The sequence below is a fragment of the Seriola lalandi genome, unplaced genomic scaffold, assembly GCF_002814215.2.
Source record: "Seriola lalandi dorsalis isolate HSWRI2012SDOR001 ecotype SW California unplaced genomic scaffold, Sedor1 jcf7180002054678, whole genome shotgun sequence".
Lineage (NCBI taxonomy): Eukaryota > Metazoa > Chordata > Actinopteri > Carangiformes > Carangidae > Seriola > Seriola lalandi.
The window spans coordinates 90113-103898 of record NW_019525231.1 but is presented as its reverse complement, the minus strand read 5'-3'; the positions used below and the strand labels follow the sequence as shown (position 1 = coordinate 103898).

The 13786-nt window shown below is 39.3% G+C and overlaps 1 protein-coding gene across 4 annotated transcripts in view; it reads left to right on the top strand.

Moving 5' to 3' along the window:
* dnah6 (dynein, axonemal, heavy chain 6) overlaps window positions 1–13786 on the top strand; it is a 61156-nt gene that overhangs the window by 16629 nt on the left and 30741 nt on the right. For all 4 annotated transcript variants that reach the window (XM_087178179.1, XM_087178182.1, XM_087178181.1 and 1 more), the window contains 16 exons: window positions 4–130; window positions 1480–1692; window positions 1773–1994; window positions 3641–3763; window positions 4815–4997; window positions 5232–5375; window positions 6602–6823; window positions 7406–7553; window positions 8008–8165; window positions 9267–9398; window positions 9653–9824; window positions 10976–11122; window positions 11286–11359; window positions 11481–11635; window positions 12304–12535; window positions 12632–12784. In XM_087178179.1, coding sequence (XP_087034305.1) covers window positions 4–130; window positions 1480–1692; window positions 1773–1994; window positions 3641–3763; window positions 4815–4997; window positions 5232–5375; window positions 6602–6823; window positions 7406–7553; window positions 8008–8165; window positions 9267–9398; window positions 9653–9824; window positions 10976–11122; window positions 11286–11359; window positions 11481–11635; window positions 12304–12535; window positions 12632–12784 — 2605 coding nt within the window. The remainder of the gene's footprint in view (window positions 1–3; window positions 131–1479; window positions 1693–1772; window positions 1995–3640; window positions 3764–4814; window positions 4998–5231; window positions 5376–6601; window positions 6824–7405; window positions 7554–8007; window positions 8166–9266; window positions 9399–9652; window positions 9825–10975; window positions 11123–11285; window positions 11360–11480; window positions 11636–12303; window positions 12536–12631; window positions 12785–13786) is intronic.

Genomic DNA, 13786 nt, shown 5'->3' with positions numbered 1-13786 from the left:
CAGTGGTATACTGTCTGACCTGTTCCCTGGTGTGTGTATCCCTGACCATGACTATGGCGTGCTGCACTCCACCATCCTGGAGTCTCTGGTTAAGCGGAACCTGCAGCCACTGGCTAGCATGACCAAGAAGGTACAGTGCAAGAGGGAAAGTGAATTTATTGAGAATTTTCTAATAGTTATTTTGCTTTTGTGAAACACGTTGCATGTATTATACAGAGACTGTAAATGAAGATGGATGTAGCCTCCCTGGCATCACCCATAGGTTTCTTATGAGCAGTTTTGAAGCTCAGAGCTCGCTCCCCCATCGTTGCCATCTTGGCAGTGCCTGACTCTGCCTTATACCTAGCTAATCCAAAAATGGGCAGAGAGGTGGGGTGTGAGTGGGCCACTTCGATCATTGTGGCATACCTACGCTCCTGTTAGCATCATTAGCATCGTTAGCACAGCTGGGCATCTGGGCGTTTTGCTCGAAGGCTAACCCAGGGCTAATTAATTTCCTGGCTAATTCGCAAGTTAATAGCTAAGCTAACAAGCCAGGTATGGTGAGCACAGACACAGATACCTGCTAATTAGTGCCAACATATGAATAAAATAATACTAGAATTTCACTCACCTCAAAATATAGGAGCAAAGACTTCTGTTAGTCTATTAACTGCACAGCAAGCCATGTTATTTGTCTGAAATTTTCATGAAAAATCCTCCAGAAGGCACCAACACCGCAAACACAGCTGATAGGTCATGTTGACTCGAATTATCTGAGGTGACACCTACCAGTAGGACTGTGATGGCACCCACCTGCCACTCAAAGCAGTCACGCCCTCAATTATGCATAACTTTAAGCCTTAATATTATTTAAAAGGCTGTTATATAAAAACTCACCCCCCCAACAGTTGTCATGAGGGGGGAAATTGGCTATGGACCTTTTTTTTTTTATTATTTGTAACAGGCTGTAAACACATTTATTTATGCTGTAAAGTTGGGTATTTTAGCATGGGAGTCCATGGGGATTAACTCACTTTCGGAGCTACCCTCAAGCGGCTATTTGAGGAACTGCAGTTTTTGGCACTTTCATGTTGGCCTCATTTTTCAACTGTAGTCATTGCCTCTTGATATTATAATTTAAGGAATCAGGCTAGTATTATTCTTAATGCGGAATAAATTAATTGTTCTTTTCATTGGATTTGTTGAGAAAAATAAGACGATATCTAATATTGCCAGCTGTATTGTTTATAGGGATGGTTGACCCACATTACAAAAATACATATTTTTTCACTTATTTGGTCTTGGTTTTACTTGCTCAAGTTTTGAGATATCTATTTGATTTCTGCCACCATTGCAAAACAAAAGATTTGAATGGAATTTTGTTTCTATTTGTGTTATTTGGATGTAGTCAGATCCCTTGGATTTGTTTGTAAAACAGGGCCATCTTTGATATATCTCATATTTTTTTTGCTTTATTCTATTTGTTCTTATAACCAGGTGATCCAACTCTATGAGACCATGTTAGTGCGTCATGGTGTAATGTTGGTAGGGCCTACTGGTGGAGGTAAGACCACTGTCTACACCATCTTGGCAGACACACTGGAGTGCCTCCATCGCACAGAGCACAAGGCTGACAACCCCTTCTGTCAGCCTGTCAAAACCTATGTCCTCAACCCAAAATCTGTCACAATGGGAGAGCTCTATGGAGAGGTAGTATTGATTCAAAATTAAATGATACAACGACTTCTTCTCTTCTTTTTACATACATCAATTTTTTACGTCAACCTCAGGTTAACACCTTGACACTGGAGTGGCGTGATGGACTGATGGCTCTGAGTGTCCGTGATGCAGTCAGTGACACCAGTGATGACCACAAGTGGGTGATCTGCGACGGGCCAGTTGACGCCTTGTGGATTGAGAACATGAACACTGTATTGGACGACAACAAGATGCTCTGTTTGGCCAACAGCGAGAGAATCAAACTGACTCCAACCATACATATGGTGTTTGAGGTTAGAGCTGAACATAGTGAAAATGGATTTTAATGATTTCTATGGTCAATAAGTTAGATTTAAAGGTCCCATATTGTATAAAGTGACATTTCCATGTCTTCTTTGATTATAAAGCAGGTCAAGGTTCTATATTAATATTTTATCAGCCAATATTGGCCTATCACAAATATATCGGTATTGCCGTATATATTCTTTGATATGTGATCATATGAATCATTTTAATAATAAGCAATAATCAGGTTTTTTCCTGCATAGAGAAACGGGAGGCGGCCGCCTCCGCCTCCTGACAATATTCTAGTAGGCCTACTTGTTTTCTCGGTACTCAGTGGATTTGACATTTGTAACTGCAATTTTCGGCTGTATCGTAAACCGTGCATCAGGCAGAGCCATCCGAAATTGCCAAAGAAGAACAATATGAACACACTGGATTTTCTGCTTGCAGAAGGAGAGGCGACCTGGTTTTGCTGCTATTCAAATATTCCCTAAATTAACGGTATGGGATGTACCGTTAATTTAGGGAAATTTTTCAAGAAGCTGGGTGTGCTTGGGTATAAAAGAGATAATGGCATGTATGTTTTTTTGCAGAAATGTCTCAAATCTGATCTTTTTAAAAACTGTTCACGAGGAGGAGAATCGCTATGACAGGTGAAAGAGTGCAGACATCATTAGTTCTTCTAATATGGGAGAAAAAGTTAATTCCTGTTACTGACGAGATACGGTTAATCTGTCAGGACTGAAAGTTGGCATAGTTCTCAGCCACAAGTGGAAGGTGCAGGTGGAGGAGGGGATCAGATCGCGATAGTGGAGTCAAGACGAGACTACCAAGTCTTTAGGAGTGTATTAACTATTAATTAAGTGTATTAAAGCCGATGTTTACATTATTTTAACATCACTTTTTATTCATCTTCCCAGATGTCCTCAAAAGCATAGAGTGAGTGGCTTTGACCCGCAGTGGCTGGAGAGATAATGATAATGATAATATAAATATTGCGGCTTTTTAAAAAAAATTCCAATATATATATTTCAATATATATATTTTGCCCGATATATCGATAATTTTTTTACTTCCTAATCGGCATTGGCCCCAAAAATCCAATATCGTTCGGGCTCTAATTAATACTCTGACAGTATCAAAGTGCTCAGTCAACAGAGAAATGCACACAGACCATATTCAGAAACTGTGCCTTAAAACGAGCCATCAGGACTTCCATAACTTTGTGATGTCACAACAAAGCAGTCTCCACACTCAGACAGCAATGCCCCAGGTTCAGCCCAACTATCCACTATCCACCCTTGCAGGATTTAGTTTCTGTTAGTTTTTACCTGAAATCTTCCATATTTTATTTAATCATTCAAAAAACAATCACAAGAGAGACTCAGGGCCTCTCCAGAGCTCCAGAGAGAGACCTGAAAGTGGAGATGTAAAACTACATTGAGGTGGTTTTGGTACTTAAAACCACAAATATATCTTCTTCAGCAATTCAATTCATTCATATTCACAGTGTTGAATATGGGTACACAGGTAAATACTTGATTCTACAGTATTTTGTGCTCCTAGATTGCCTCATCTAATGCCCTTCATTACCTTGTACCTGTAGATCCTGGTATGTCCATAAAGGTAACATGTGTAACTATGTGCTTTGCAGGTCCAGGACTTGGCTGTGGCATCCCCAGCCACAGTCAGCCGCTGTGGGATGGTATATATTGATCCTGATGACCTTAAGTGGATGCCCTATGTCCAGACATGGATCAGCTGTCTAGGAGCCAAGGTGACAGATACTGTATCTCTGTCTTTTCTAAAAGTTTTTAACATAATGTATACAGAGTTGCAAAAATGTTAGCTAAAAGCTGCTCATTGTAATAGAGGATTTATGCAGTGTTTGTTTATAGTATAATTAGATTTGTATGTGATGTGGTCTCACAGGTCAGTGTCACATTATGCATACAATATATATAACCGGTTTTATCAGATTTTCTCTCAGGTCATAGTTCTGCACCCTTGATTTGAACATCAATTACATGGAAACGCTTTATATCACTCACTACTAATGTTTCATCTGCCCCCATCATTGCTCTGGTATTCCCTTTGTGTGACATTGTGGCTGACTATTCCTGACTGTGTGGGCACTGGTATATGAATGGTAATTTTCCTTTTCAGACATTCGAAGTAGTAGAACTTCAGGATCAGCATAAACTTTGATGACAGCACATCGCATCAAAGTTTATAGCTTGCAACATCAGCCCCGAGCCTTTTAGGGTGACTCAGTACCACAGTGAGAGTGGTTCATCTCTCCTATCAACTTTTAACTTGCTCTTTCTTGTTGTGTATCTCTCTGTCTCGATGTCTAATTGACTGAGACTTTTCTTTCTGTTGACAGTGTATGTATCTGATAATATCTAAATAGTTTGTTGCTTTAGTTATCTCCCTTGTTTTTGCCTTTGCCTTTGTTTTCTTAGTTTAAGTGTTGCATTTCACTTTGTTGGGGATGACTTTGATTACACTTTCAACAAATCTTTGGAGTTGTTAGAGTTAGTTTTAGTTTGTAATTACTTTTGTATTGATATCCACTTAGCTATTTTAACTGAGGGAGTCTGTCTCACCCTGCCTCTCCAGGACAGGGAGAGCATACCCCATATTTATTGTAATTCTTAGCTTCTCTCCAGTAAGGTTCTTGAAGCCAACAGCTTGGGTACCTGTTGAGGTTATTTCAGTTACATAGATAAGGGTTTTCACAAGGATCACTGTGTAACCTTACTCTTGTTTGCTTACAGTCATCTTTCATCAACTCTTTCTTCCTTCACTCCCTGTTGTCCTTCTAGCTCCCGGACCCAGTGCGAACATACCTGCTGGAGCTGTTTGAGCACTATGTGGAAAAGGGTCTCCAGTTTGTGTTGAAGCATTGTACCCAGGTTATTCGCCAGGTGGACATCAGTAAGGTCACCACTCTGTGTTTCTTGTTGGAGGCACTGCTGCTCTGCAAAGGAGGGCCAGACCTCAAAATGGTATAATAAACAAAAACATTTAATGTCACTTTAGTCATTAGTTATTTTACTTGATGGCTCACAGACAGTTCATGCCAGTTTTGCACAATATCCACTTACACAAAAACCCTATAGATAATTGGACTCCCACAAATACATTCCATGTTTGACGAAAACATACTGTATGCTACATGTAAACTTCGTTTTTTTTAATTTTTACTTTCTTCTCCTCTTTTGTGTTTGTGTTTGTGTCAGGATTCCAAGCACCTCAATGGCATATTATGTCAGACCTTCATATTTTGCTACCTATGGGCAGTAGGTGGCAACCTGACCAGTTCTTACTGGGATGCTTTTGACACCTTTGTTAGAGAGCAGTTTGAAGACAACAATATTGCTAAGGTATTTATGTGTGCACACATCCACAGAATGATACATACAGATATAGATGAACCGCATGACAGGTTTTTGCTCTATATAGGAACATTTGCAGACACCACATATTCTAATAACACAGGTTTGCTGTTATAACTATTCTCTGCCACTCAAAGCATATCTTGTCCCTCACTTCTATAACTGAGAGTCAAATCCATTTTCCAGCACGTTTTCTGGTATTAGCATGGAATATGTGGAAAGGCCTGAAGGTTAGCTCATATTATATATTACACGAAAGTACTTTGGAGACTGGATGTATCTAGCTGTGGAACAGCTAATCTGAAAGGGTATTCTGCTCTTACATGATATTAGTCACTCTTATGAAATAAAGACATTAGGAAAGAGCATCCATTGTGTACTTTTTAGTAATACCCTCAGTGGGTTACAAGGAACATATTGGAAAAGTAAATTAGATAAAAGGATGAGCTTTGCACCAAGGTTATAGAAGTCCATTGAATATCATTATACTGTTTTGCCGACTTTAGAGAATTATGAATCATGGGTTATAGAATAGAGGAAATCACTTTTATATGTAAATAATGAGGTGCAGAGAATTAGACAAAATAGGGTGGAGGCTGATATTATGAGTCCTTCAGCCCAACAGGAAATGGAAAGTTAATTGTTTGAGAGGTTTATCTTGGCTGGGCAGTAGTGGCAGATGATTGAAGGAATGTCTTACTGACAGAAACAAAAGACAGTAGGGTAGGAACATGGCTCACTAAATTGAAGGTGGAGTGAGCAAGCAAGTGAAAGGTTCATGAAGGCATCTGTAACACCTCACATGCTTCCACATCTGTTTATCCATCTATGAATACGGAACCAATGTTGTTGTTTGTGGTTTTTGGCGGTGTGTGTATCATGAAAGTTTAATAATTATGACATCAGAAAACAGTTTGTGTACATTTTATGTGTTTACCATAAGAGGAAGCCAGTGAAGCTTTAGGGAATACAAACTGCACACACATACACACACAGCAGGATTCAGGGAAATATGGCATTCATATACAGTGTCACACGTCACAGGGAAACTTCCAAAGCACCACATAGCATGAACTACAAACAAAAGCAATCGACAAAAGAAAATGAGTTTCTTTAATGCCAGATTTTGCCAGATTTTTTCTTAACTTACATACAGTCTTATGTGAAGTGTTTGTGTGTTTGTTAATTCACATGCATTCTTATGTGTTGTGTAGCTCCCGAAGTCTGGCACCCTGTGGAGCGTGTACATGAACTTTAACCACAAGCGTTTGGAGGCATGGGAGACGGTAATACCTTCATTTAAATACAGCAACGAGCAACCATTTTTTGAGATGCTGGTTCCCACCACTGACACTGTCCGCTACGGATACCTGATGGAGAAACTGCTATCGGTGCAACGTTCTGTACTTTTCACTGGCGACACTGGAGTAGGGAAGGTGAGGATTCCTGAACAGTTGTAAAACAGTGGTGTACTGTAATGTCAGTGTGACTTAAAATCCTGCCCACCACAACCATCATTTTCTGTTGAAATTTTGAAGGCATAAATGATAGCTCCTCTGTGATCCATGGACATGCAGAAACTCCATGCTTATGTCCCTACACAAGGTTATTTACGCATATCTTCTCCCAAGCATGGTACAGCCAGTCTTTCTGTGAAACTTGCTTTCAGCAAAGTGGCTGGTGCTTCCATGTGTTTTGGAAGAAGGTAGTCTACACTCTCTCTTGGTCATCAAGAAATTTTAAATTTAAATTTTCTATATTTTAAAAATTGAAATAAATACTAACAATACATACTAAAATAATGAACATAATATAATAAAAAAGTAGGCTGGAAAGGTAATTGTAAAATAAATATTTAACACCACAGTGATGACTGATTGTTAAGATTTGGTAAATTATCTTATTTTAAAAATGTTAAAATTTTTTGCTGTTGCAATTTCTCATAGTTTCAGACTATCAAACAAGAAGCAATTGGTGTTGGTGTTATCAAATCATTTCAATATCTCTATCCCTTGCAGTCTGTGGTGGCTCGGGGCCTTCTTAACAATATCCAGGAAAAGGCAGGATACCTTCCTGTCTACATCAGCTTCTCTGCTCAGACCTCCTCTGCCTGCACACAAGAGATCATTGAGTCCAAACTGGAGAAAAAGAGGAAAAATATCCTGGGTAGGAGAACAAATTTTTTAAGGACAATGTATTAAAACATTAAAACCCAGAAAATTAAAGAAGCGTGCCTGGTCACATATCTGCTGCATTACTGCTTACTATTTACATCATCTGCATACCAATGTATGCTCAGCGATGGCTGAGTCGAACCCTTTTTTAAAGCCAAAAACTGCCATTGCAGCCATGCTTGTTTATTATTCAGATTACATGCTGTAGCTTGTAACACTTTTCTCCAGCAAGCTCTCACATCATTTTGGAGCTACATAAACACACTAATGAAGAGGGGCTGCAACAGTTTTTGCTCTAGCCATTCATTCATCATACGGTTGTCCTTCACTTTCCCGCTTCTTCAGTCGATCTACATATCAACATTCTGGCTATCCATTCAACTGGCAGTCTTATGTCTGTTAAGCCTTTTCTCTCTGTCTCATCATTTTTTTCCTTTTCCCTGTAGGTGCTCCTGGTAACAAGAAGTTAGTCGTCTTTGTTGATGACTTGAATATGCCCAAGCTGGACAGTTATGGCTCTCAGCCCCCTATAGAACTCCTGCGACAGTTCCAAGATTTTTCTGGCTTCTATGACAGAAATAAATTCTTCTGGAAGGAGATCCAGGTACAAATATGCACAAATGATATGAGTTAATTTGCCACTGCGCATTTAGCTGGTTTTGGCTGCTTTAAGTCCCACAAATGGCTATTTTTGTAGTTTCCTATAGATGTGTTTGTCCCTTTTATGAATCGGCAAACATACTAGTAGAAACAGCCTTCAATAGTCATTTAGAGCGGATGTCTTAGAGTTAGCTGTCAATTTAAAAAAAAAACAAAGAACTTCAGAGGTGCTGCACAGAGTTACTGAAACCAGCTGTTGTTGGCCAAACTACCTTCAGTCTGACATATTCGTGTAAGCTTCGGGGTCTTGTTTTCTATTTTTGCACATGTTAAACACAGAACATAAATCCTGCAAGCATGATAGTTGTGGAGTTATTGGAAAGCACCTTAGATAGAATAGTCAAGTTTCTTCTTTTTTCCAATCCTTGTACTTAGCTATTTACCATCCAGAATCTGTAGTTGACTCAGAGATAAAAATCAATATCGATCTTCTCATTTAACTCTGGAGGACTGCAAACAGCTGTATTTTGTAAACTGGTGGAGTCCCTTTTTAATGTTTAGGATTTGTTTAAGATTGGTTTTCTGTTAAGTTAAAAAAGTGTACATATAGCTCTTTAGTTTTTGTTTTCACACAGTCAGCATCAACTTAATTTGCCTTCTAGTGGGAGTAATGAAGACTGTCCATTTATATCAGAAATCCATTCATCTTGTGTGCCTGTGTGTGTTTGCGTCTGTATGTGAGTTAATGTTGTGGACCCATATTTGTATTCTGCATTTATAGAAAGATTTTATTTATAGAAAGATTTTTGTATTTCTCTATGATGTGCCATCCCACTCCTGCCTGCTCCAACTGTGAATCTGATTACTTTCACTGCCAACATGTGTCTTAATTTTGTAGCGCTAATAGGTTATTTGAATCTAACAAAATGCAAATATAGTTACCGACTACAGATGGTTTTCGAGATGATGGAATGACAAGAGACATTTGATCAAGTTTCTTATGGGAAATGTGTTGCTTATATTTTCACCCCATTTTTTTCATTTTCATTTTTTAATTTCTGCAATCCTTCCTGCCTTTCTACTCTCCCTCCCTCTTTTCCTGCAGGAGATGACCATTGCAGCAGCGTGTGCTCCTCCAGGAGGAGGACGCAACCCTGTGACCCCCCGATTCATCCGCCACTTCAGCATGCTGTGTCTGCCCACACCCTCAGAGCACAGCCTTAAACAGATTTTCAATGTCAGGATAAACACACCTAAACACTCACATACAACACACATACACACAATCAGTATAAAAAGCATTATTGCTCTCATTGAGTTGTCACATGTGCTTCTACAGCTTTAAAGCTGTATAATATCTTACTCTTGCTCTGGCTCTCTTGCTGTTTCTCTTTTCTCCATTTCTCCTACTCCTTAAAGTTTTCTTTAGTCACACTTAATTTCTTCTGTCATGCTTGATGCAAAGTCTTTTCCTCCCCAACCTTCCTCCAGGCCATCCTGAATGGTTTCCTCAGTGAGTTTTCCCAAGAGGTGAAGGACTGTGCTGGACAGATTGTGGATGCAGCTGTGGAGATTTACAACCGTTTGAGTGTGGATCTGCTGCCCACTCCAGCTAAGTCCCACTATGTATTCAATCTCAGAGACCTCTCCAAGTGTGTCCAAGGTGAGACATGGGCACACATATTGTTTGTAGCACAGACACACACAACTCATTGGACACCCAGGACTCTGCAAAGAACAGTCTTTCTTGTTACATTTGCTACCAACTAATGGCCCTGAGCTGCTTCACTGCCTGTGCTGTACACAGTTATAGATATTTTGCATTCAGAGTTTTAAATATGTTGTGGATGAGGAGGCAAACATAAATATAAGAGACAAAGGAAAAGATGCATAAAATTGAAACACAGGAAGCAAAGGCATACAGTCTGTACAACGTCTCTTTTCCTAAACAGCACAAACTTTGGATTTGCTGAAAGAGACTGACAGATGCCGAGAATGTCTCCACAGCATGAGATACAGCTCTGATTTATCTCTTTAAACCACATTACCAACACTTATAAGCTCTGTCTCAGCCTCATGCTCCCAAATCGTCTGCACCATCACCTCCCCTGCCTCCTCTCCCTCTGTCCCTCCCTTCTCCTAGCCAGCAGGCATCATCAGAGCACCAGGATGAACTGAAGTGACTTCTACCACTATTTTCCACATACTACTTGTTCAACATAGACAGAGTACATTACTCAAACACAGAGTACCTTTTTATCATTATATACATCACTGTTGGTGAGGGTTAATAAATGAATGCCCACTCGTCCCATCATCTCTATTGTTGACATCACTTTGTCTCTCTCTGTGCAACGTTATTTATGAATTCAGAACCATTACCTTTATATGATGAGCAGCAAACTTGCTTTTTTGGAAACACTCAATCAGGCCTCTTGTTTCACATTCTTAAACAGTGCCAGTTATATACAAAGACTTACACATCTAACATCTCACATTTTTATCATTTGATTTTCATCAATTACCTTTCCTTTGTTGGTTTTTTGCATCTTGTAGTTCTATGGGATATATTTACTCTGTTTTAAAAAACATATCTGAGGTTGCTGTGCTTTTGTTTCCGTTTTTCTTTCTATTGATATGTTTTATATCGATATAATATCGAATATCTATATATATCTATATCTATATATATAGATATTTTTCATCAGCTCTTTTTTTCATCACATTCTAGCTAAGTAATATGCATATTGATTTAAAGTGAAAAAAATCCATCAATTCTCCTTTCCATTCATATTTCCCTCTCTTTATTTTTAGGTATATTGCAGTGTGAGCCAAGTCAAGTGAGAGATAAGAACCAGATCTTCCGTCTCTTCTGCCATGAGTGTCAGCGGGTGTTCCATGATCGACTCATTAACAACCAAGACAAGAAGTATTTCAACACCATCGTCTGTGAGATGGCCAGTAAGAACTCCACAAAGTCTGCTCTCATGGTTTAAATACACAAACTGTTTGAATCTTGCACATTCTGGACTACTAAATGTCACTATTCCCACTTTCCACTTTTTTTTGCATCTTTACCAGTCAGAGAACAATCATCTTTTGACCCTCTCTTTCTTTCTGCCAGGCAAATATTTTAGTATTAATTTGGAGCCGTCATATTTTGTGACTCAGCCCATCATATTTGGAGACTTCATCAAGGTCAGATCTTCTTATAGAAAGAGCTTCATAAGTTCATAAAACATTTGACTCTATGTTTACACTAAATTACCTCACAACTTTTATATGTTCCTTCTGCCTTCCATCTCATAAACCCTTATAGGTGGGTGCAGAGAAAGAAGATCGTCTGTATGAGGATCTGACAGACATGAATAAGATCCAGACTGTCCTCCAGGACTACCTCGATGATTACAACATGACCTTTTCCAAGAAGACCAAGCTAGTGTTTTTCCAGGATGCCGTTGAGCATGTCTCCAGGTGTGTACATGCGGTGATTTCTTAGCTGGTGGTTAATGGATTTTAGTTGTAGGTGGTACAAAATGCGAGACAAAACTTACACCAAAGAAGTTATACTAGTGATCGGATGATATGTGGAAAAACCTTGCCCAAGAACTAATAATGTTTCTCTCTATTGCATAAAATGGCACATACACCAATCAGCCACAACATTGAAATTTTTGACAAGTGAAGTAAATAATGTCGATTATCTTGTTGCAGTGGCACCTGTCGAGGGGTGGGATATATTAGACAACAAGTGAGCAGTCAGTTCTTGATGTTGATGTGTTGTAAGCAGGAAAGATGGGAAAGCATAAGGAGTGACTTTAACAAAGGACAAATTGTGATGTGTAGTCGACTAAGCCAGAATATCTCCAAAACGGGTTGGTCTTGTGGGGTGTTCCCAGTATGCAGTGGTTAGTGCCTACCAAAAGTGGTCCAAGGAAGGACAACCAGTAAACCGACGCCAGGGTCATGGTGGCTCAAGGCTCATTGATTTGCATTGGGAGCAAAGCCTGACCGATGTGCTCTAATCCCACAGAAGAGCTATGATATGATAGAAAACTGTCAGAACACACAGTGCATATGAGTTTGCATTTCGTGCTTTTTTGTTACAAGTGTTGACAATGATTTGGCCTCTCATCTGCTAGGATTGCCCGTATGATTCGCCAGGAGAGAGGCAATTCCTTGCTTGTCGGAGTGGGAGGTACCGGCAAACAGTCGCTCACTCGGTTAGCAGCCCATATATGTGGGTACCGCTGCTTTGAGATAGAGCTGAGTCGAGGCTACAACTATGACAGCTTCCATGAAGACTTGAGGAGGCTCTACAAGATGGCTGGTGTGGAGGGCAGAGATATGGTGTTCCTATTTACAGACACTCAGGTATGAAGAAAGGCTGATGTTAAAAGAACAGACATGTTTTTCTTTTTGTACATCCAAGTATGATTATTGCTATCCACTTTCTCTTGCCTGTTGTAGATTGTGGTGGAGGAGTTCTTGGAGGATATCAACAACATGCTGAACTCTGGTGAGGTGCCCAACCTTTTTGAGAAAGATGAGCTGGAACAAGTACTGGCTGCTACCCGCCCTAAAGCCAAAGAGGCTGGAATCAGTGAGGAGAACAGGGATGAGGTACGCACAGACGCACCAACATATTATTCGAGTAATAAAAATATAGTTCAGTATATATTTACAACGTAGAAATAAACAGATAAATTCAGAGTGCCTGATGATCACATGATAAGAGTAAATTATTGAGTTGGAAAGTTGCCAAAATGTACGTGTCTGTCAGTGATACTTCTTGTATAGTTAGCTTCTTAGCTTCTTGTTAGCTTTTATTGATATAATTTGTTCTATATTAACCACAAATCTTATGCACACAAACAATACCAACACAGCAACAGATTTTTTTATATAAACTGACACAGTTGCAGGTAAAAATAATTTAATCTTAAAGATGATGTTCTTTGTTATACATTCAATTATCTTCTTAATTAAAACTGGGTTTGCAATTTCCTTAAGATGTGAGGAAATGAGACTTTTGAAATAGCACAAATGACGACTGTCCAGACTCTGAACCTATGTAGATGAAATTTTTAATCTAACTAATGCAGAAGTCAAGAGAGTGTCTTTTTCTAATTGAATCCAAAGGATGCTCAAAAGGACAGTGGTTTGCTCAAGGGTAAGACTTATTATCCACTTAAAAGGATGGTATGACATTGGTTAAATATGCTTATTTGCTTTCTTGCCAAGAGTTAGCTGAGATGATTGATCACACTCTCATTCTGTACGGGACAAGTGCAGCTACAACCAGCAGACAGTGAGCTCAGCTTTAGACAAAGAATGAAAACCAGAGGGAACAGCCTGTTAGGGAATACTGATCCCTGAGGGGACCCACAACTGAAAGGGGCTGAGGCCAATTTACTGACACCAGTGGCAATGCAGAGAGTCCATTCCAAGTTATTTGAATTAACCAGTCTAAAACAATGCTCAGACCTACCCCTGTAACATTTAAGATGTTGAATTAAGAAAAGGGCTCATCAATATCAAAAACTGCAGTAAGAGGTTAAAATTGACTGACCACTATCAGTTGATCAAAGATAATTAAGAACTTACATAACATCTCAGACATAA